Source organism: Pelophylax lessonae (genome assembly GCF_965119305.1).
Source record: "Pelophylax lessonae genome assembly, chromosome: 2".
Taxonomy (NCBI): Eukaryota; Metazoa; Chordata; class Amphibia; order Anura; family Ranidae; genus Pelophylax; species Pelophylax lessonae.
This window is the reverse complement of record NC_138769.1, coordinates 274971190-274995981: the sequence shown is the minus strand read 5'-3', so window position 1 is coordinate 274995981 and position 24792 is coordinate 274971190. Positions and strand designations below refer to the sequence as shown.

Genomic DNA, 24792 nt, shown 5'->3' with positions numbered 1-24792 from the left:
AATGAAAACTTTTTTTTTTTTACACAAAGTTGTCAATTTATAGGATATTCCTAACACATAGCATGTACACAGCAAAAATGACACCCCAAAATACATTCTGCCACTCCTCCTGAGTATGGCAATACCACATGTGTGAGACTTTTTCACAGCCTAGCCATATAGAGGGGCCTAACATCCAAGGAGCATCATCATGCATCCTAGCCACTTGCCTAGGCCTATTTTTGACATTTGGTGTTTACAAGCTAAAATCAGTTGTTTTGCTAGAAAACTGCTTAGAACCCCCAAACATTATATATTTTTTTTTAGCAGAGACCCTAGAGAATAAAATGGAGATTATTGCAATATTTTTTATCACACCGTATTTGCGTAGCGGTCTTCCAAACGCAATTTTTTTGGAAAAAATTCACTTTTTTTAATTAAAAAATAAGAAACCAGTAAAGTTAGCCCAATTTTTTTCCATAATGTGAAAGATAATGTTACGCCAAGTAAATAGATACCCAACATGCCATGTTTCAAAATTGCGCACGCTCACGGAACGGTGACAAACTTTGGTACTTAAAAATCCCCATAGGCGACAATTTAAAAATTTCTACAGGTTGCCATCTTTGAGTTACAGAGGAGGTCTAGGGCTCAAATTATTCCCCTTGCTCTAACGATCGCGGCGATACCTCACATGTGTGGTTTGAACACCGTTTACATATGTGGGCGGGGTTTCTGTATGCATTCGCTTCTGCGCGCGAGCTAACGGGGACAGGGCGCTTTAATTTTTTTTTTTTTTACTATTTATTTTATTTATTATTTTTTATTTTTACACCGTTTAAAAAAAAAAAAAAATTGATCATTTTTATTTCTATTAAAAGAAATGTAAATATTCCTCGTAATAGAAATAGGCACGACAGGACCTCTTTTTTGTGAGATCTGGGGTCAAAAAGTCCTCAGATCTCACAAGTACACTAAAAGATAGAAAAAAAAAAAAATTATAATATAAAATGAAAAAAAAAAAAAAAAAGGACCTTTAAACCGGTTGCTAGGCAACAACATTTTCCGTAGCTCCGGTCCTCCAAGACCATAGAGTCAAGTGAGGGCAAGCTTGCCCTCACTCGACATCCTGTCTGTGAGGATTCGGGACCGGATCGTTTTCCCCGCTGCCGGCGGGTCCGGTAAGCGGGGAAAAGGACCGGAACGCGTCGGGAGGGGGGGCGCCTCTTCCGCCATCCCGGAAGGGTGATCCCACGGCGAATCTGCCGCTGGGACCACCCTTATCGGAAAGCCAACCGTCCACCGTTTAAAAAAATACCAGGGTTATGGCAGCTATCTGCTGCCATAACACCGGTATTTAGGTTTAAACGGAGGACGTATATAAACCTTTTTGGACTTGGACATGGTGGCTGTATGAAGGGTGACAGGTACTCGGGTACTTTGTTGGGCAGGTGACAGGTACTCTGGTACTGATGAGCAGGTGGCAGGTACTCGGGTACTCCGATAGGCAGGTGACAGGTACTCGGGTACTCTGATGGGCAGGTGAAAGGCAGGTGATAGGTACTGATGAGTAGTACTCACTGACTGATAGGTGATAGGTGATACTGTACTGATGGGTACTGATGATCAGTACTGATATGTGATAGGTACTGATGAGTACTGATGAGTAGTGATGGGTACTGATGAGCAGGCGGCAAGTACTTGGGTACTTCAGGCGTCAGGTACTCTGATGAGCAGGTGGAAGGTACTCGGGTACTCTGATGGGTAGGTGACAGGTACTCAGGTACTCTGATGACGGGTACTCCGTTGACAGGTACTCAAAGTACCCGAGTACCTGTCATCAGAGTACCCGAGTACCCGTCATGAGAGTACCCGAGTACCTGTCATCGGAGTACCCGAGTACCTGTCATCAGTGTACCCGAGTACCTGTCAGAGTACCCGAGTACCCGTCATCAGAGTACCCGAGTACCCGTCATCAGAGTACTCGAGTACCTGTCATCAGAGTACCCGAGTACCCGTCATCAGAGTACCTGAGTACCCGTCATCAGAGTACCCGAGTACCCGTCATCAGAGTACCCGAGTACCTGTCATCAGAGTACCCGAGTACCTGTCATCAGAGTACCCGAGTACCTGTCATCAGAGTACCCGAGTACCTGTCATCAGAGTACCTGTCATCAGAGTACCCGAGTACCTGTCATCAGAGTACCCGAATACCTGTCACCAGCCCATCAGAGTACCCAAGTACCTGTCATCTGAGTACCTGATGGGCTGGTGACAGGTACTCGGGTACTTTGATGGGCTAGTGACAGGTGCTCTTTATTGGGGGGGGGGGCAATCAGTGTGTTTAGGGTGCACTGTAGTTGGTAACTAGCTGTTACCACAATCTCCTCCTCACACAGGATCAGTGTGTGAAGAGGAGAACACGGTGACAGCTTGTTACCGTGTTCTCTGTTGACATTTGTGACCGGCTGTGATTGGACACAGCCGGTCACGTGGTAAAGAGCCAATTTCATTGGCTCTTTACCTAGATCGGGGATCGACTCTGTCCGAGGGACGAGCCTCGTCCCCGATCGCTGCTCTGCGCGCCCCCGGGGGCGCGCATTGCAGAGAGAACGAGCGGCTCGTGCTGGAGCCGCTCATGTGATCGGCTGTGATTGACACAGCCGATCACGTGGTAAACAGCCAATTTCTATTGGCTGATTACCTTGATCAGGGATGGGCTATGTCCGAGGGACGAGCCTCATCCCTGATCGCGCCGCTGCGCGCCGCCGGGGGCGCGCAGTAGCAGCTAGAACGGGCCGACGTCATATGACGGCGGCCTGGATCTAGACAACCACTTTGCCGACGTCATTTTACATGACTCGGTATGGAAGTGGATAAGAAAAACTCAATATTTTTTGTCAAGTTTTATTTAACAGAAATTAATTATTTTGAAGTCACTCTATAATCTCTGTCCACTCTATAATAATATATGTCATAATAAATTCCTTGTTTCTTTTGCAGGTGGAATATTTTGGACAGATTTTTATTGGTACACCTCCTCAGCAATTTACTGTGATCTTTGACACTGGGTCTTCAAACCTGTGGGTGCCATCCATATATTGTACAAGTCAAGCATGCAGTAAGAAACCTACTCTTTATATGCCTCACATCAACTTCCCTTTCCAGGGTTTTGAGTCTTTTTTTTTTTTTAAATGTTAGCACATATGCCTGTGTTTCAGAACATCAAGGGGTTCATTTAAAACAAGAATTTGCATAGCCATTCACACATTGAAAGTGCATATACATTAGTTCTGTGCAAATGGAAAAACAAAAACAAATAACAAACATAAATAGGCTACATCCTGTTCTGTTTAAGTCATCAAACAGTACAGAATAAAGCCCATTTGCATTTGTTTTTTGCCCTATTCACACAGAATGAATGTATATGCACTTTCACTTGGCAAATTGATGAACAGGTCCTTTATAAATCACCTATTAAGCTGGCCATACTTATTGACCTGTTATATAACTTTTGGGGCCGCTCAAAGTAGAGGTGAGAGTATATCCCTGTGTCCCATAGCTTGGAGTGCTGGCTTATCCTGATACCAATCCAGAAGGCTAGTAAGTATAAAGAGTAAAGAATTGCCTCTACTCCCAACCAGCCCATGTGAGCAAACGATAATGAATGTCCTCAGCCTACCTGTCTATACTATACCGCACACTCTGATGCATTTCACCCCACCTACCGGAGCGGAGCTGAGGCTGCACTTTATTTGTTTACCTGGGCTGGTCAAGAGTCCTTTCCTCTTTATAGTTACTGCCCTTTATATACATTTTTTTTTTTTGATCAGCCAGCAAGTTGATCTAAAAAAAAAAAAAAAAAACTTCTTCCATCCACACAAACAAGATGGATAGAGAAATGCTTCCCAATGTGTTACTGTGTTACTGTATTCTGACAGCAGGGACTCCTCCACTGTCAGAATACCCTGATCAGCACTGCAATGATCGACTGCAGCGCTGATCAGCACTGATCTCCTGCGTTGCTCCACAGCCCACAATCTACTGTTTTCTTATTCCTTCATTCTGCAACTGCCCCCTTAGCCTCCCTGTGGCTGGAGATTGCATCCAACCTTCGCTTCCTGCATCCAACCTTCGCTTCCTGGCTTACCCTACACCCAAGAGTTCATAAGAAGTGTGGAGTAAATCTGCTGATTTGCAGGAATTTTTGGTGAACTCTTTAAAAAATCCACAAAAAAATCCACTTTAATGTGAACCCTATTGTAGTCAACGAGAGGTACATTTTGAAAATCAGTTTTGTCCACTTTTGTGCCTAATAGTTAAGGGATTGACAAACGAAGATCATAAGAAGCTAGGCACTGATAGCGGGCACATGTACCACTGAAGAAAACATAATTACAACCGTTTGGCAAGCAGATGGTCCTTCATTTTGTGCAATTTCGAGGGGACATGGAAAAAACATAAATTCATTAAATTACATGTTTCAGAGATGCCTTAAAGCTATATGTGGGGTTACAGAACAGTTCTTCAGAACAGCATCAATAACGCTGTAATTTGGAATCATATAATTTTTTTTGTGTATTTTTTTTTTTTATTGAACATTATTTAATGATTTACATAAAGCAGCAGCATCCCTATTAGGATAATTATAACTTGATAACAAATCTCTTTTTAAGTATTTTGTGCAGTGACACATGGTTTTTATCTAGCCATTGCACATCATGTAAGCCTTTTTAGTAGGACACATTTGAAAAGGGAGAGATGATGCATTTTTTTTATTAAGCATTACAATTACACTGGATTATGTCACAGGCACAAAGCAGAAATATTACATGCTGCATATCATGTAAGCCTTTTTAGAAGGACACATTTGAAAAGGTAGAGATGAAGCACTTTTTATGCAAAAACTACAATTACCGTAGATTATGTAATAGATACTCGGCAGAAAAAGTACAGAGACACAATGCATTATGTAAGTCTTTTTAGTAAGCCACATTTGAACAGGCAGGGCGTCTTATTGATCCAAAGTAAAAATTGCATTGCATAATGTCAGACATGAGAGTCAGAAACACAATAGAAATATTACTAAAAATAAGATAGGAGATGTGAGGGGGCTCTGAGGACTCTGATGGGAGGGGGGCTCTGAGAACTCTGATGAGAATGGGAATCTTTTGTGAGGGGGCTCTGAAGAATCAAATGCAACTGGGGCTCTGAGGATATGGATGCGATAAGGGCTCTAAGGATGGTAATGTGAGGGGGCTCTAAGAACCCCTACCTCTCCCTGTAGGCATCTCAAGCATGATGTCAAGAGGTTTGCCTAATTTTAGTAACAACAATGATAATAGGTGGATTAGGCATGTGTTGCTTTGGTGCACTCTACGCTGTGGTGAGTTTGTGCAGTAAATTGGACCACAATGCATACCTCTATTTTTTTGTAATTTTAACAGCCAGAGAGAACTGTTGCCAAGTAGAATACCATGCAGCCCCCGAAACAGGGACATAATTTCTAAAATGGAGATGAAATCAGAGACAATTCCTGATTTTAAGAGATTGTCTCTGAAAATCAGGGAGATCTGGTCATCCACAGCACAGAAATAGTTATGTTTATTGGAACACTACTCCTGGAATAAACGTAATCATTTCATATATATACTATGTGTGTGTGTGTGTGTGTATATATACATATATATATATATATATATATATATATTGTGACAGGAAGTCAGGTAAATCTGGGAATGTAGTCACAGGAAGGAGATACATTTTCCACCTGATTGAGAAGTCCATTAATTAATTTAGGGTGTTGGCTACAGAGCTAGCCAGCAGGAAGTTGAAAGGCCTTCACCTGTTCAGAATGAGGGAGTTAAGGCTCTATAATTTGTTCAGAGAAATTCCTGTTTTTTGCTGCCTCCAGAAGCTGCATCCTGAAGCCATGTGGGCTGGGAGCAGGAGGACAGTCAGCGTGTGCCTCCCGACAGGATGTGTGGGCCTGGGAGAAGACCCCCCGGAGTGATGTGTGCCCGGGACGGTAACCAAGGGTGAATACGTCTCAAAGGTGAGAAGACGAAGTGTTTCTGTGTGAAAGAAACAAAAGGACTGTGTTGCCCTGTGAAACTATTATAAAAGGACTATTGAGTGTCCACTGTAGGACAAGGAAGTCTGCCCGACGGTAGGTTGGAGACAGACACTTAGGCAGGTTCCAGTTGTGAGAAGGTAGCCGCCCACAGAGGCAAGGATTTATTTTCTGTTTTATTTTATTTTGGATGTTTTGCTGCATACAGCCTGGTGAAGAAAACACCATTTAATAAACCACACTGTTTGTTTGCAAGCACTTGTCGGCTACCTCTCTGGGAAAAAACACCCCCCAAGGGGTCATCCACACCCGCCACCGAGCTAATCCCTCACATATGGTGGAGGTATGCAGTGGGCAGAAGCAGCAAGATCCCTGCAAGGAAGTGCAAATGTTTGATGAACTTTGTCTGGTGCATGAGATTGCACAATCTATGTGTGCAGGAGAGAAGATCCTGACAGAAAAAAAAAAAAAGTGTTTTAAAGAGACAGGGGTCTCAAAATTTTTTGATGAACTTTGTTGTGTCTGGTGCAAGTGACTGCACAAACTGTGTGCGCAGGAAAAGAGATCCTGCAAGAGAGAGAAAAACTACATGTGTTGAAGAGACAGTGGTCTGAAAATTGTTTGCTGGACTGTGAAAAATTTGTTTGTGGAGTTATTGAAGATGGGGCGGTCCAAACGCCTGAAGAATCCAAAGATAGATGAAATGAGAGACCGGATTCTATGGATGGAGGGGATGTTGCCGTCTGAACCAGCCCCATCCATGCCTAAAGAGAGTCTACTAAAGAGGAAGGTTGTTGTCCCTAGCAACACTGATGAAACCGCTATGGAGACGCAGTGTGCTCAGATGAAAAGTAAACTCAAAATGGAGGAGATGTTGAAACATCTGATTATATCAAATGCAGCTCAACAGCAAGCAAATACAGCTCAACAGCAGGCAAATGCGGATTTTCAGCAGAGCTTTGCAGCTCAACAAAAGGCTCATCAAGAGAGCATGGCAGGCTGGAAACAGAGACGCCAGCAGCCAATGGAGGCCATCGGTATGGAGGAAACCGAGTATGTGTGCAGGGCTAAGTTGGATGCCTTGCAACGGAAAATGGAAGAAAAGGAACAAGCCTTGGAATTGCTTAAAATGGAGCATAGAAACTTGCAGGAAACGAATGAACTACTCAAGTCTCATGTGTTACAGTGGGAAGAATCCACTGCTCTTCTTTTGGTCGAGTTGCAAAAACGCAGAGAGACTATAATGGAGAAAGATACCATCCTCATGGAAAAGGAAAGTGAAATTCAGACTTTGCAGAAGCAAAGTATGGCTGATATGTTGGAGTTGCGTAATCAGCTGGAAAAAAGTCTTCAGTCTTTGGGAGCTACAAAAATAGACCTGCAGGAGTCGCAGGAACAGAATGTTGCTCTGAAAGCGACATTGTCTCTCAGCGACAAAGAGAAAAGTGAAAGAGAGGCTAAATTACTGAGTACTGTGTATGAGCTCACTACTTTGAGCAATGTGGTAGATGAATGGCGTGCGGACTGTGAAAGTTGGAAAGGGGAAGCCCAACGTGTCCAGCAGCAGTTAAAGGAGAAAGAAGCCTGTGTGGCAGAATTACATTCTTATTCCCAGATGCTAGCCAATGAGGTGAAGGCTCTTATGCAGGGAAAAGGAGATTGTGAACATAAGAGGGAAAAAGTAGAGGCACAGCTTCTGGAATCGCAAGTCAAGGTGTCAGAAGGTGACCGATTGTGTGCTAAGCTGTCAGAGAAGGCAAACCGATTGCAGGTTGAGTTGGACAGTGTCACAAATCGGCTTTCTCAAGCAGACCGCAAATCTAGAGAAATTGCGGAAGATTTTTCTATCTTGGAATCGCAGCTGCAAGACACGCAGGAACTCTTACAGGAAGAGAGGTGTCAAAGGCTGAGTTTTAGCACAAAGCTCAAACAAATGGAAGATGAGAAAAATGGCTTCCTGGAACAATTAAAAGAGGAGGCGGAAGCAAAGAAAAACCTATCAGAGCAAGTCGCAACATTGCAAGCTCAGATAGCGGATATGAAAAAACGCATGGAAGAAAGCGTTGGTTCATTACAGTGTGTTGAAGATGTGAAAAAGAAGTTTGATCAGATGCTTGGTGAAGAGAAGACTGTGTCTGCAAAATATGCAGAAGAACGCGCACGTGCAGAAACGGAGGTGCGTGATAACGAGAGCAAAGCCCTGTTCTTGGCTCGCTCTTTGGAGGAAGCTCTAGAGTGTAAGGCTGAACTAGAAAGTGTTAAACAGCTGCGTACAGAAATGGAAGAATTGGTCAGCTCCAAGGATGATGTTGTGAAAAGCGTTCAGGAGCTAGAAAAGTCTAAGCGAGCCTTAGAACAGCAAGTAGAAGAGATGAAGATTCCGTTGCAGGAACTGGAAGAGGAATTCCAGGCAACAGAGGATCTGTCCCAAAGAGGGGATAGTGTGCCTGATGCAGTTTTTAAAAGGATCAGTGTTTTGGGGTCTGTCCTGAGTGAGCCTCAGAAATGTGATGACACGTGGCTTGAATCACCCCTTTGGAATAAACCGTTCCTTCAAAAACTTCAAGCATTGGAAAATGTATCATTAGAACTTCAGCAAATAAAGGAGTTGTGTAAGAAATGTGATGATTTCTCAGTTCAGGCTGAAAACCTAGTGGAGAAAACTAAAGCGGAGAAAACTAAAGCAAGTGATATAAATCTGGGAGGAAAAAGCAAACGCCACCTAGTGGAGAAAACTAAGGCTGTTGGTGAAAACGTGAAGCAAATGAATTTCAAGTGCCTTTCAGAGAATATTTCTAAAATGAAACTGGTGAAAGACGGGTGGCAGAAGTTTGATCGTGATCTTGAGATGCATTCCATGTGGAATTCAGATAGAGAAAAAGAACTAGGTGACCTTGAGCGGTCAAATAGTTCAGCAGAAAGTGCATTGAAGAAACCTGTAAAAGAATGTGTTGCAGTTCCATGCTTCTTCACTGATGCAGAGAGGAGGTCTATAATGGATACCACCCAGATCGCTGGGTTCAACTGTGTTGTTGCCTTTGACCCCTATGTTGGTGGAAGGAAAGTTGATGATGTTCTGGTTGGCTTCTTCTGTGAAGAGTTTGGCAAGAAATATAAACTCAATATCAAATCAAATAGTAGGCCTTTACTGCGACTCGCTCAGGAGGGCGAAAAGTTTAAGAAGTTGATGAGTGCAAATGCTTCAGATCTGCCTATGAATATGAAATGTTTGGTGAATGATATTGATATCTCTGGGAAAAGGAACAGGGGTCACTTTGAAGAAATGTGTGACAGCCTGTTGTCTCAATTGGAAAATCCTCTGCACAGCATCTTAGAGCAAGCAAAGCTCAAGAAGGAAGATCATTCCCTTTTACAACAAAAAGTCAATGATTGTGTACAGATGTATGGAGAGGCAACTCAAGTCACAGAGGGATGTCAAGAGTCCCTACTTGGAACAAAGCTTAGTGAAGCAAAGGTTCTCAAAGTTTTGTGGAAAACATTTATGGATTGCAGAGAGAGGCGTCTTAAGAATGTTGAAGACATTAAGACTAGCCCAATTGAGTTGCCTATGGATCACGGTCCTCCATGGTGGATTGGACAGACGGTTATGAGGGACAAGCTGTCTGACATTTATGAGAAAGCTGTCAATGAAGATGACAGAAACGAGAAGGAGCAAAATTATGCCAAAAATGCAGTTGAAGAATGTGTATATGAGATGAGAGACAAACTGTGTGGCATTTATGAGAAATCTGTCAGTGAAGATGACAGAAACAGTTTCATCCGGAAGCTTGAGGATAATAGGAGGCTTATCAGTGAGTCAGCAGTGCCTGACACATGCGTGCCTGGAAATATGTGTCCCAACCCTAGGGTTGAAACAAGAGGGGGGGGTATGTGACAGGAAGTCAGGTAAATCTGGGAATGTAGTCACAGGAAGGAGATACATTTTCCACCTGATTGAGAAGTCCATTAATTAATTTAGGGTGTTGGCTACAGAGCTAGCCAGCAGGAAGTTGAAAGGCCTTCACCTGTTCAGAATGAGGGAGTTAAGGCTCTATAATTTGTTCAGAGAAATTCCTGTTTTTTGCTGCCTCCAGAAGCTGCATCCTGAAGCCATGTGGGCTGGGAGCAGGAGGACAGTCAGCGTGTGCCTCCCGACAGGATGTGTGGGCCTGGGAGAAGACCCCCCGGAGTGATGTGTGCCCGGGACGGTAACCAAGGGTGAATACGTCTCAAAGGTGAGAAGACGAAGTGTTTCTGTGTGAAAGAAACAAAAGGACTGTGTTGCCCTGTGAAACTATTATAAAAGGACTATTGAGTGTCCACTGTAGGACAAGGAAGTCTGCCCGACGGTAGGTTGGAGACAGACACTTAGGCAGGTTCCAGTTGTGAGAAGGTAGCCGCCCACAGAGGCAAGGATTTATTTTCTGTTTTATTTTATTTTGGATGTTTTGCTGCATACAGCCTGGTGAAGAAAACACCATTTAATAAACCACACTGTTTGTTTGCAAGCACTTGTCGGCTACCTCTCTGGGAAAAAACACCCCCCAAGGGGTCATCCACACCCGCCACCGAGCTAATCCCTCACAATATATATACGTATATATATAAGATTTTCCAAGCATTGGGCCTGATGTGGGTCTGCTATGGCTACCGGTAACATCATCAGTCCATTTAAGCTGAATACCCAAGTGTGAGATTGGAAACAATGACCATTCCGGCATCTTTAGTTTGTTTTGTTTATTTAATAATAGGGATGGCAGAAGGGAGTGGAATACTCCTCTGGCTCAACTAGGTACAAATGGGACACTTTGTGGAAAAATGCCTTTCAGCGCTGTCTTAATGCCGGCTGAATGCCGACCAACGCTTGCTGGCGCTTGAAAAAACACTGACTTGCTGAACTGTACTTGAACTTGACTTCTGACACTCTGATCAGCTCAAAAGTCCTGCATACAGATCCCTCCAGTCCTTCCTGACTGAGGTAGCTCCTGTAACTGCTTGTGCTGCTGCAACTCTCAACACTGTACACTGCACGTTGTACACTTTAACTCTTCAGGGCCCAACCGCTGGCGACCCCCTTTGCTCTTCAGGGTCCTCTCACTAGGCACCCCCTCTACACTTCAGGGTCCTCTCACTAGGCACCCCCTCTACACTTCAGGGTCCTTTCACTAGGCACCCCCTCTACACTTCAGGGTCCTCTCACTGGGCACTAGAGATGGCCTTGCGGTTCGCCCGGCGGTCGGTTTTGCTTGTTCGCAAGTTCGCAAAAAGTCTGACTTTTGCCGATTTTCGCGAATATGTCCGCGCTGCCATTTTCTTTTTCATTTTTTGCCTGATTCATAGTCCCTGGGGCATGACCCTGACCTAGGCACTTTGTAGGGGCATTTATTGGGTTTTAGGGCTTCAAAATTGTGTTTTTTAAATCCAGAAGTTCGGGTCCCATTGATTGCAATAGGGTTCTGGAATCCGAACCAAACTTTCGGGAAATTCGGGTGTTCTGGTCGAACCAAACTTTTCAAAAGTTTGATCATCCCTACTTATCACAATTTTATCACTAGTTTACCCCTTCTGGGGTATATTTATATATAATTTATATTTTATCCACAATTCCTCTGAATAATATTTGCACTCCCAGAGCCTCCATACAGAGGCTTCACAGCACCTAAAAATCTTCACCTTCATAAGTTCTTATTGCACTAATCAAGCACAACCTTTTTTCAATAATAAAGCTTATTTAATACACTGGTACAGTAATTTATTTGCACTATGTATTCAGCACTTTATTTTTAGATTATTTGCACGCTACTTTAACCCCAAACAACACGGGTCACTTTCATTTCAATATATTTGTATGCCATACCTGTATACATTTTGAGCATGTAAGTGTATGATTTGGATTCATTTCCAGTGGTTTCAAATTGCACAAGTATTTATATGAACATAGCACGTTTTAATTGGTCTAAATAAGGCAGCGCCATATACCAACAACACCCCTTACTTACTTCTCAAGACCCCTGGTTTTTCCAGGGGTAGGTTGGTGGCAACTTATGCCTAATTAGCACAACTATGTACTGTATCCATAGCACTGGTCATTTTTTGAGTAAGGACATGGATTATTGGAACCATGACCTGTGGTCTGATGAAACCAAGATAAACGTATTTGGTTCAGATTGTGTCAAGCGTGTGTGGCAGAAACCAGGTGAGGAGTACAAAGACAAGTGTGTCTTGCCTTGCATTGTGGTGGTAGTGTCATGGACTGGGACTGCATGAGTGATGCCAGCACTGGGGAGCTTCAGTTCATTGAGGGAACCATGAATGCCAACATATACTGTAACATACTGACACAGAGCATGATCCTCTCCATTCAGAGACTGGGCCGCTACTCACATTCCAACATAACGATCACTGCGTTGCTAAAGAAGCTGAGGGTAAAGGTGATGGACTGGCCAAGCACATCTTCAGACCTAAACCCTAATGAGCATCTGTAGGGCATCCTCAAATGGAAGGTGGAGGAGCGCAAGGTCTCTTACATCCACCAGCTCCGTGATGTCATCATGGAGGAGTGGAAGAGGACCCTGGTGGCAACCAGTGAAGCTCTGGTGAATTCCATGCCCAAGAGGGTTAAGGCAGTGCTGGAAAATAATGGTGGCCACACAAAATATTGACACTTTGGGCCCAATTTGGACATTTTTACTAGGAGGTTTACTCACTTTTGTTGCCAGCGGTTTAGACATTAATGGCTGTGTGTTGAGTTATTTTGAGGGAACAGCAAACTTACACTGTTATACAAGCTGTATGCTCACTACGTTACATTTTAGCAAAGTGTAATTTCTTCAGTCACATGAAAACATATAATAAAATATTTACAAAAATGTTAGGGGTGTACTCACTTTTGTGAGATACTGCGTCTGTGTGTGTGTGTGTGTGTGTATATATATATATATATATATATATATATACACACACTTTTTGTTTTTACTAGCCATCCTCTGGAACATGACCACAGTTCACAATTCATGCAAGTCCACTGTCCTGGGTCCCCTCCACCTCTAGTGTCTTCAGCATCCCCAAATCCCTTAACGTCGAATGTACTTCATACAATATAGTAACGAACAAGCGCACTCCTCAATATACCAAATGCACACTATATTTAGCACAAAAGGCTGTGCTATACTGCGATAATGGTCATATTTTTTTGTACAACAATACGGAAAAATGTTAACATATAACAAAAGAACATATATGCAGCATAAAATATATACACTTCATTAATAAAAGTATTGGGACACACATGAACTTCAAGTTTAATGGCATCCCAGTCTTAGCCCATAGGATTCAATATTGAGTTGGCCCACCCTTTGCAGCCATAACAGCTTCAACTCTTCTGGTAAGGCTGTCCAATGCCAGACTGTGGATCTGTCACTAGGGAGAGAGGACGGCTTCCTCCTCTCCCAGGTCTTTGAACTGCAGATGAGGAAATAAGCCCGCTACTCTATCTCCCGTACTCTCATTCAGCTGCTAGGAAGACATTTCTCGGTTACTGTCTTCAAGGTGCATGGATCCTTGCTGGGGAGGATAGACGACCCCCTCCTCTCCCTGCATCTGTAACGCTCCTGCGTTTTATGTATGATGTGTATTTTCAGCTGCAGAAATTTTCCACTTCAGTAGTCATGTAGAGAAACGCTGAGACACCAATCCCAACTCTCAATGACTCATCATGTGTGGATGATCTCAATTCAGCAAGTAAATGCACACACTCAATAAGATGTTTCCTAGAGTGACTTATGTATATAGTAACACAGTGATGATAGGCTGAAGAGACAGGTTGGGTAGAGATGGTAGATGACAGACACTTGAAAGGAAATGTTCTTGAAAGTAAGATAGTAGCAGATGGGATGCAGATAGGTTTAGCAATCATGTATGGTAGCAGATGACAGAGTAGCAGGTGGACATACAAGAGAGATCAACCCAGTGCAAGAACAGGTGGTAGTAGGCTCAAGAGCTAGCAATCTTAGATAATGCAGATGTAGTAATAGTCCTTAGTATGCAGAGCTAGATAGTGTAAGCTTTAGTATGAAAGTTATAGAGGTTTCCCCTGTGGGGTACTTATCACTAATAGCAATGTAGCAGAGGAGAGGTTCGGCAAGAGCGGATGATCCGGTAGCGGGATACAGGGATCAGCGCAGCATGGTTCCGACAGCGAGGTATGCTTGCAAGCATGAGAGCTTCAAGACAGGTTAGCATCAAGGCACAAAGCAGGTTGAACGAACACATGTGAGTGAGAGCCGGCGATCTAAATAGCCATCCAGTCCGGCGCTCAGTGATGACAGCATCAGTCTTAAAGGTGTATGCGCACCTTACCAAAAGAGAATGGTGGGGCGCATACACTTATGAAAGAGTAATTAGGGTACCCAAAGGTACCAGAACATTACAGCATCTCGGGCTGCTGCTGGGAAATGAGGACAGTTTCCTCCCCTCCTTGCATTTCTGACAGCCACTGGGGAGTAAGAACGGCTTCCTCCTCTCCTTACACTGCTGTTGGGGAGGTGAGTCGGGTGCTACATCTCCTGTACTCTCATCCAGCTGCTTGGAAGACATTTCTCTGGTACTGTCTCCCAGGGGCACGCTGGGGAGGGAGACAGTTTCTTCCACTCTGGCTGACTGTTGGGAAGAGAGGACAGCTTCCTCGCTTCCAGACTGTGGATCCTCTGCTGGAGAGGGAGGATGACCACCTCCTCTCCCTGGCCCTTGGCCTGCCCCTGGGGAGGGGGAATTGTTTCCTTCCCTCCTTGTATCTCTAACTGCCCCTGGGAAGTGAGGACGACCACATCCTCTCCCAGACTGTGGATCTGCTGCTGGGAAAGGAGGACATACACCTCCTCTCAATGATCCTTGGCCTGCCGCTGAGGAGGGGGAATGGATTCCTCCCCTCCCTGAATCTTGAACTTCCACTGAAGAGTAAGGATGACCACCTCCTCTCCTGGACTGTGGACCTCCCCTCGGGAGGGAGGACAACCACCTCCCCTCCCGGACTGTGGACCTGCCACTGGGGAGTGAGGACAGCTTCCTCCTCTCCGGGGTCCTTGAACTGCATCTTGGAAGATGAGCTGGCTGCTCCATCTCCTGTACCCTCATCCAGCTGCTGGACAGATGCATTCCTCCATCCAAGCTTGTCCTATGCAGAAACGGGTTCATCAAGGTGAGTTAACACCTGCTGAATCCGCGATAAGAGCTCTGCTCACATAGCTGTAGGTGGAGGTGGGCAAAGAACATTGTTACTCTGCCCCACTGCCAACACTTCAGCTGGGATTTTATAGCTGGTACCAAAAACACTGGACTTAACGGGAAATACCAATTTTGATCTAAAAAGTTATATATTTATTGAAGAAATCTCCATAAAATCATTTGTAGAAAACACATACACACAAAGGGGTTATATATAAATATATATGTAATGAATATACATCACAACTGTTGTGAATGTCTCTGACCAAACAATCAGAAACCAAGTTTATGAGGGTGGCCTGAGGGCCCACCGTCCTCACTGCCCAGCAGCGTGGAGCTCCATTGGCATTTGCCATTGAACACCAGAATTGGCTGGTTGGCCACTGGCACCCTGTGATGGGTCAGTGATGGTCTGGAAAGGCATATCTATGGAAGGAAGCACAGACCTCTTCAGGTTATACAATGGCACCCTGACTGCAGTTAGGTAGGATGAAATGCTTGGACCCATTGTCAGACCCTACGCTGAAGAAGTGGGTCCTCTTGGTGCACGACAGTGCTCGGGCTCATGTGGTGAGAGTATGCAGCCAGTTCCTAGGGAATGAAGGATTGATGCCATTGAATGGCCCCCATGCTTGCCTGACCTAAATCCAGTAGAACACCTCTGGGACATCTCAGTCTGCTCAGGAGCTCAGTGGTGCCCTGGTCCAGATCTGGGAGGAAATACCCCAGGACACCATCCATTGTCTGATTGGGAGCATGAACCGACGTTGTCCGGCATGCATATAAGCACGTGGGGCCATACAAACTTCTGAGTATCATTTTGAGTTGCTGCAATGAAATCTCAGCAAAATGGACTAGCCTGCTGCATTATTTTTTCTCTTTGATTTTTGGGGTGTCTTTGATTTTAGCCCTCTGTAGGATGATAATTTATATTTCCATCAAACAATGTGGCATTCTTTTGTTCCTAACACATTACCCAGTCCATATCAGTATAGATATCCAGCATGATATTTTTACCCATTGAGATCTGATGTGTTTTCAAAGTGTTCCTTTAGTTTTTTTGAGCAGTGCATAATAAAAAAATATATAAAAACAAACTGGTGAGGTAGAAAAGGTAATATGTCTAGAAAATTAAATATATGAACCTATGTAAAAAAAAAAAAAAAATAATAATAATAATAATAATAATGCACAACTGATATCCATTTCCAATCCAATGAGAATAAATAGTACATGATACCAGAATCTGGAATTTTTTTACTCTAGCACCCTCCTAGGCAGGTGCTAGTGGGAGAGTATAGTTTTTGGCTCTATCTGCCTATCAGAGGAGCAGCAGGGAAATCTATAGCAGCAGGGAAATCTATATTGATTTCTGCCTACCAGAGAGCAGGATCTGTGAGTTAGGTCTGCTCAGTGTGTGATTCATTGGGTCCAGTGGTGTATTTGGGTTTTGTGCTGCCCTAGGCCTTACTAAACTTGTGCACCCCCACATTTAAATATGACCCACCCCTTCCTGTAAAGGCCACACCCCTACCTGTTTATGAGCCGCCCTGTCATCTGTAAACCACAGACCACAACCACAGTCTATCAGTGCCCATCAGCGTAGCCACATCAGTTCCCATAAGTTCAGCCTCATCAGTGCAGCCTTATCAGTGCAGCCTCATTACTGCCCTCATTAATGGCCTCGTCAGTAGCCATCAGTACAGCCCCATCAGTGGCCACCAGTGCAGCCTATCAGTGCCCATTAGTGCAACATATCCATGCCCATCAGGACAGCATATCATTGCAGCCCCATTAGTGAAGCTTATCAGTGCCACCTTGTGCCCATCAATGCAGCCTCATCATTGCCTATCACTGCTGCCTTATCAGTGCAGCCTCATTAGTGCCCATCAGTGCAGTTTATCAGTACCCACCATTGCTGTCTCATCAGTGGCCATCAGAGCAGCCTATTGTTCCCATCAGTGCAGCATATCAGTGCCCATTAGTGCAGCATATCAGTCCCCATCAGTGCAGCTTATCAGTGCCACCTCATGAGTGGCCATCAGTGCAGCCTTATCAGTGCCCATTAGTACAGCCTTATGTCCCTGGATTAGTAAGATTACTCCTTTCTTTTAAGATATTTGGACTTGTGTTTGCTGCCATTGATTGTAATTATAGGATTATTTCACTTATTTGTATAATGACTAGAAAGTCCATAGTCATTATACAAATAAGTGAGATAATCAGTGGCAGCAAACACAATTCTAAATATATTTTAAAATGGGAGTAATCTTACTAAACCGGTGACATATTGAGATAGCACATATGAGGTGAGCATGCCATATGAGGTGAGCATATGAGATTGCCGTCATATACAATTTAAAGAGTTTATAATATATAATGCAAATCAATATGCTCACTCAAGGACAAGGATGTTTAAAGAAATTAAATTATATTATTGACATGATGCCTGCCATACCTGGGGGCGGAGGAGGGTAGGTGGAGCATTAAGCTGCAGTGCCACACTTATTAGTATTGGCGGCTGTCGGGCCAGTTGTATTAAGTGTAGTCAGCGGCCTGCGGTCTGTTCAAATGTCCTCCAAAAGAAATTTATGATGCTTGGCACCTTACTCCTGCACTCAGAATTATCCTCAACGAGGCCTTTATTTATAACAAATTAAAAGATGTCTACTCACAAACGGGTGATGTAAACCAGCATATCAGATTAAAAAATATCCTCACCCGCCTACCGGCAGATAGCAGTGGGACCACTTTATGGGGGTGCCAGACTGATTTGCCTCCTGGACCCTGCCCTCTGGACCAATTTGCCCCATGAAACTGGCACTAAACTAAAAGTGTAGCACAAGCCGGCGGGGACCCTTTTCATGCAGGAGCTGGGAGGAGGCAGTTTTTTTTCATGCGGGGTGCAGATTTTTTGCTGCCCCCCTGCAAAGTGCTGCCCTAGGCCTGGGCTTTGTTGGCCTAGGCCAAGATACAGCACTGATTGGGTCTAGAGAGTGTTTCACACTGGTCCAATAGGGAGGCATGTTTTACAGTGGGAGGAAACCGGACCAATGGGTACACAGGCTTTGATACAGTCACAGTGAGTGGTAGAGACTGGCTGCTTCAGTGCATTATGGGATACTGTATAAAAGCCAGGAACACATGTGCTGGGGGGTCTTTGGCTGTTGAGAAGAGGTTGTCGGCTGCCTCCTCCTCTGTGGCAGTGGCACGTCGTCACAGGCAGTCGAGCTCTGGGGACCAGAGGAAAGGAACTAAACCCAAAGGTCCAGAAGAACTGACTGGAGGGGTAGAGACATTGGAGACCCTCGAAAAACAGTATTGTGAGTACAGGGGATCGTGTCTAGGGGCCTGACCTGAGGGGGGCCACCCCTGTGTAGGATAGCCAGAGGACGGGTGTCAGTCTGTGGAGTGAAAGGGGATACTAGGCAGGTATCCTGAAGGTAATCTACCCAACTAGGTCATCTGGATAGAGACTTGACCTAAATTCATCTAGTGGCAAGTTGATTCTGCAGCCTGGCTGTACTTTCAGACAGGAGTCCTCATCTGTTGTGAATAGTTCAATTTGGAGTATCCCACTCTTCCCTTCACCCATCCCTATTTAAAATAAAACAACTACATATCCCTGGACTGATCATTGACTGAGCCAAAGAAGTAAAGTGTTAATCTGTGTATGCCAATGTTGCTAATGGTAACCCAAGGGGACCCAAGAGTGTATTATCCAGCAGTCCTCAAGGGGGCAGTGCTACATTACCAAAATTGAAAAATGTGTAAGAACAGAGAGGGAACTGGGTGCTCCATGCAAAATAGTAGGCACCTCAAGTTCCTCATTGAGACTTCCTGGTGACAGAGTATAAAGATGATAAATCCAAAAGCTTTCTCTCATGAATGTAATTGAAATGGCGAAGAACACTATGATCAGTGCTGCCTTCCTCAATGATTCTCCTGTGTTCACCAAAATGTACCTGGACTGCATGAATACTCCTGCCTATGTAGAGGAGCCTGCAGGGAAATGAGAGGCAGTATACAACAAATTCCGTGGAACAGAAGAAAAAGGAACTGATGGAATACATTTTTCCTTTGTTATCTGTAAAACTCTTTTTGCTGTGGTCGACACATTTTCACATCTTGCATTTTTGTTTTTTACATGGAAACATCCCTTCTATGTTGAAGGAGCCAAAGGATGGGAGGAGGGCTTATTGCTGGATGATATATTGATGATACTATCATCACCTGGGACAGCCCCCCTTCCTTGGTTGTACCTTTTGTTCAGTATTGTAATGACAATACCTTTGGCATGTCCTTCAATCATGTTTGTGATCCCTCAAATTTGGTTTTCCTTGACCTTGAACTAGGCAATACCACTGGTCAAATTGCTTCAAAGACGCATTTAAAACCCACCTCTGGCAACTCTTATTTTCATTTCTATAGTTTCCATCACCTCAGGTGGGTTAACAACATCAATAAAGGACAGTTTAGTGGTCCTCGTAGGACTTTGACCTTGGGAAAAATAATCCTGACCAAGTGTATGATTCTTAAAGACATATTTCTGGGAAAAGGTTTCGACCCCAGCTTAGATGAACAATCCTTTAAACATGTGCCACTAGCCAGATCAGGGTCATTAAAACAGAAACTACCTTGGGGTCCAACATCGAATTTATAACCCAGTTTTACTCCTGTTTCAAACAGATGGACAAGGTCATTGCATGACATTGGCGGATCTATTTGAAGGACCCTAAGTTGGGGTCGGTTCTCCCAAACAGATCTAAATTTGTGTATAGAAGGGCTCCTAATGTGAAAAAAAAATTTGCCCTTAGCAAATCCCATCCCTTAACTACCTTCTTCAACATAGTAGGGATGTTTCAATGAAAAAAATTTAAATGCAAGATGTGTAAATTTGTCGACCACCGCAAGAATTTTACAGATAACAAAGAAAAAATGTATTCCATCAGTTCCTTCTCCTGTTCCACGTATTTTGTTGTATACTACTTGTCATGTCCCTGCGGTCTCCTCTATGTAGGCAGGACTATTTGTACAGTCCGAGTACGTTTGGTGAACAGAGGAGACTCATTGAGGAAGGCAGCACTGATCATAGTGTTCCCTGCCATTTCAAATGCACTTATGGTTGCTCCAGCGATGGCCGGCGAGTCCGGGTTTTGGAACGAATTCCCCCCTATGACTCTGTGACGGAGAGGTTTCATACCCTCTGCTGCAGAGAAACCTCTTGGATTTGTCCTCCTTATACTCTGTCACCAGGAGGTCTCAATGAGAAACTTGAAGTGCTTACTATTTTGTAGGGAGCACCTGGATTCCTCTCTATTCTCATTCATTTTTCAATTTTGGTAAATAATCCTAACTTCTGTTATGTACTTTTTGCTACATATTATTTATTCTCATTAGACTGAAAATGAATATCTGTTATTCATTTTTTTTTTTCTTACATAAGTGCATATATTTAATTTTCTAGGCATATTTATTTTTCTACATCGCCATTTTTATTATATATTTGTCTTATATACATATTTTTTTCTAATATATATATATATATATATATATATTTTTTTTTTTTTATTATATGTGAATATATTTTCTAGTAATATTAATGGTAATATCATAATGTAATACTTGGCCTTTATATTTACAGTGCAACTATTTTGTTTTATCTGCTTTGTATTTTCTTGTCTTACTCCCTGTCTCCACTCCAGTAGTAACACTGAATTCCCCTGATACTGGCAGTCTGCAAGCAAAGGGTTAAAGGCTCATCTATGTCTTCTGTGCTTTTATCTCCCCTCCTACTTTCCTCCCTCTTCTGCCCTTCTGGCTCTATGCAGCAGCTCAGCTCTCTCCCTCATTACCTCTCCCTCCTTACCCTTCTTTCCTTCCTGCCATTTTGGCTTTATAAATCCATCACTTCCCTTCACTGTCCATGCATTTGAAAAAAAAAAAAAAGCAAAGTCCCTGGAAACACATCATGCACAACCCTTCTCCCCACATTCACCATTCATTGTGACAGCTATCATCTTAATGTGCAGCTGAGAATACGGCTGCTCATATCCATACCTTGAGCTGGCTGGCTCGTTCCTTGTCATCTACAGTCTCTGTTTGCTCAGGGATGCCTACAGCCTCACACTGATCACAACTGCTTGGCCTGAGGTGTTCCCTATTCATGCTGTTTCATGCTAACTTCAATGTAAGTGTGATGCTTATTTTAATAAGTGATTTTTATTTGATACGGACTTCAACGCCTTGCTGTTTGCTTCCTTCTACATTGAGGTCACCTACCCAGATCTTCTGCGGAAGCTGCAGAGGTTTCAGTCCCTTCCCCTGCTCAGCCATCCATCCAGTTGCCTCATTCCTTCCTCTACCCTGTTGATGGTCTACAGATACAGATAAAAGTTCCAATAGGCCTTGTGACTGCACTCCTCCTGGGAGCGCCGTATGTACTGTGTACTTGTACACTCTTTAGATTAGATATCTGCACATCTCCTCTTCCACTAACTAGACCGCAGATCCCAGTGGTGGTTTGGGGATTCCATTGTAAGTGACGAGCAATGTTGCAGGGTGACGCCATTTGTATAAGATCTTGTGGTTGAAGAGAGCCTTGGTAAGGGTCTTCAATTGCCTCCTCTGTTGTAGCGTATGTTGGGACAAGTCTGCGTATAGCTGAACTTCTGCATAAGGCGCTGGCAAGGTTCCTAGTTGTCTGGAGGTTTTGAGAATTTTTTCTTTGGCTGGATAGAATGCATGTATACAAAAAGAATTCCCCTTGTGGTATGGGACTATAAATGCCGCTGAACACTGTATATTACATAAAATAGTCTTTATTGGTGCAAATAGAACAAATCATGAAAAACACAATGTTAAGAAAGGACACAATTACACATACAGGGCATTAAAAATGCATGCATTTGACAGACCGAATACCGAACCAAGATGGGGACGCTCAGTTACATAGGGCAATCATGGAACCGGAACCGACCCTACGCGGGCATGGAATCAGCCCTTCCTCAGGGGTCACCCAGAGTTCCAGATAGAGCACCTAGTGTATCTAGAATAGTAAAGCGATTTAATATATTGTAAAGCAAATATCTATATAGCTGCATATCGCCTAGTATATCTAGGAAAACAAAATGCTTCGATGTGCTTTAAAACAGACGTTTGTACAATTGTATATTCACAAGCCGACAGTTGTATACTCTGTCTTCTAATATAAGCTCTATGTTAATCAACCTACCCTTTGTGTCCAACCAATGGATTGGATCGGTCTGTCGGATAAAAAACGGTATTGCTACCGTGTGGAGGGATGCCCAAGTTTCCCAAAGCCTGTACAGGGCAAAGAACTCCGTGAGAGTATCGAAAGTATAGTAGCAGTAGCTGCCCGGAAGGACCAGCAGGGCACCACGATGACCAGTCAATAATGGCTCAGCATGGACCGCTCACATATTGAAGAGTATAATCATTTGTGATACCTAATGCAAAAAATATGAAGATACAGGAGACAAGGGTTGAAATGACCAGGGGTAATAATTCCCTGTAAATTGGTCACTGGCCCCTTTAAAAACATGAAGACATTTACCTTGAGTATATGAAGTGAATGCGACCGCAGAGGGTCAAATGAAGTAAATATGGTACGAGTCTTATGTTGGCGTAGTCAAAATTGTGATAGTGGTCTGAAAAATATTAAGGGGAGTATGGAGGCTATTACAACCCCATTTAGTTGCAAAAAGTGCAAATGAAAAAGGAAGGGGTGTGGTAAGAACCAAAATCCCAGATTCGTGCAGAGAGACCGAGGAATCCATGCAAAACGCACAATAGTGCGGGCTAGTGAAAATGCAGAGAAGGTGCATGAAATTTAGTATGAATACATATATCATGCACAGGGCAGGGGGCATGGACGCACAGATGCCTAAGTTAATCCATAGTATGCAGCATGATAGTGTGCTATATTGTCACACTAGTATGACTTCCAGATAATAAAAGAAAGAGAGCTCAAACTGTCCACAGTGATGTGTGCCATAGAGACATGACCAGAGCATCGTGGACAATATAGGATTACATTTCCGGCAGTGTGCATACATGACCCCATGCAAGTAAAGCGTGCCACATACCTATGTGATAGTGAAAAGATAGCCATAAAAAAATGAAAATGTGAGAAAGAGGTGTGTGGAGCGAATACAGGAAAGAGTTTATGTGGTAAATGAGAAAATCCATAATAAATAGTAATGGAAGACATAAGGCAAATAGTGCGAGTTGTAGGCATGCAAAAATATATTAAGAAACATAGTAGTGAGAGGCAGAGTTAGTAATAAAGTAACATGCAACAAGGAAGGTTCTATAACTTACTGTCCCTGGGTGTTCATGGGCTTGGCATCCTCTGCAGATAGCCATAAGCCCAGACTGTTTAAAAGGCATCGTATGACGCCGGCGCCTGCGCAGTAGAGACGTGTGACGTCAATGCGGGCGGTCCTGAGAGCCAATCCGGTCATCCGCCTGGAGAGCGCGGGCCCCGCCCATCCCGGAAGGAGAGGCCAGGTCCGCGCTCCACGGGCACCGACGCGGGAAACCAGCTACTCAGGAAGAGAGCTGGAGTAAGTGGGGAGCCAGCACGGCGGGCGCCCCCTACCCGCGCCGGGGGAGCCTGCAACCATCAAGGGCAGCAAAAGAAAAGCCAGCGAGACGCTGGTGAGCGAAGGGGAATGAGCAAAGAAGGAGAGTGTGAAAAAAGAGAAGTGTGGGATGTGGAAAAAGAAAAAAGAAGAAAAGAAAAAAGGAGGAAAAAAGGAAAAAGAAAGGGGTAATAGAAGAAAAAAAAGAAATAGGTGAGCAGGGAAAGAAAAACCCAGAGGAATGGAATGTATAAAGCAAATATGACAAAAAATTGTAAAGAGTTGTATGAAGGAGAAAGCAAATCTGACTCCATTAACCCCTACTAGGTAAAAATGAAGAAAGGGGGAAAAAAAAAAAAAAAGGACAAAATATATATATATACACTTGTCCATCGCAGTGGCACAGTATTGGTCTCTCAATTGCATGTTACAACCAATATACATCGTATGAACAAAGCTTATATGATAATAACTCGGGCCGCATTACCACACCATATGCTAGCCAGAAGGATCCATTAAACCATCGTAGATAGAATTATAAAAAACTCTGCATTGAATCAAATCAGAACATGTCAGATCATCCACAAAAAATATGGCATATTATGTAAATATATTTGTAATGCATGTAAAATACATGACAGAAAATTCGAGTGGGCCTATATCACCCAAGATGAAATACACGATACAGGTATCCTGATAGTGTCAGGCTATCTAATATAGAGTCCTGAACACGAGTATTGTATCATAGACCTAGACTTTGACCCCATAGGGTTACGTGATACTATTCAACCCCACCCCAAATCATCTACATGGGTAGTCTGTTTAAGATTTGATGATAAAAATGGGTAATGAAGGAAATGGGAATGGTTAATAGGGAGTTTATAGTTACTCATCTTACACGGCAGTGAAGAC

General features: G+C 43.6%; 1 protein-coding gene across 1 annotated transcript in view; it reads left to right on the top strand.

Moving 5' to 3' along the window:
• The window catches only part of CTSE (cathepsin E), a 277214-nt gene that overhangs the window by 58607 nt on the left and 193815 nt on the right, over positions 1-24792 (top strand). Inside the window, exon 3 of the mRNA XM_082245811.1 lies at positions 2983-3100. Within this exon, the coding sequence (XP_082101937.1) occupies positions 2983-3100 (118 nt within the window). The remainder of the gene's footprint in view (positions 1-2982; positions 3101-24792) is intronic.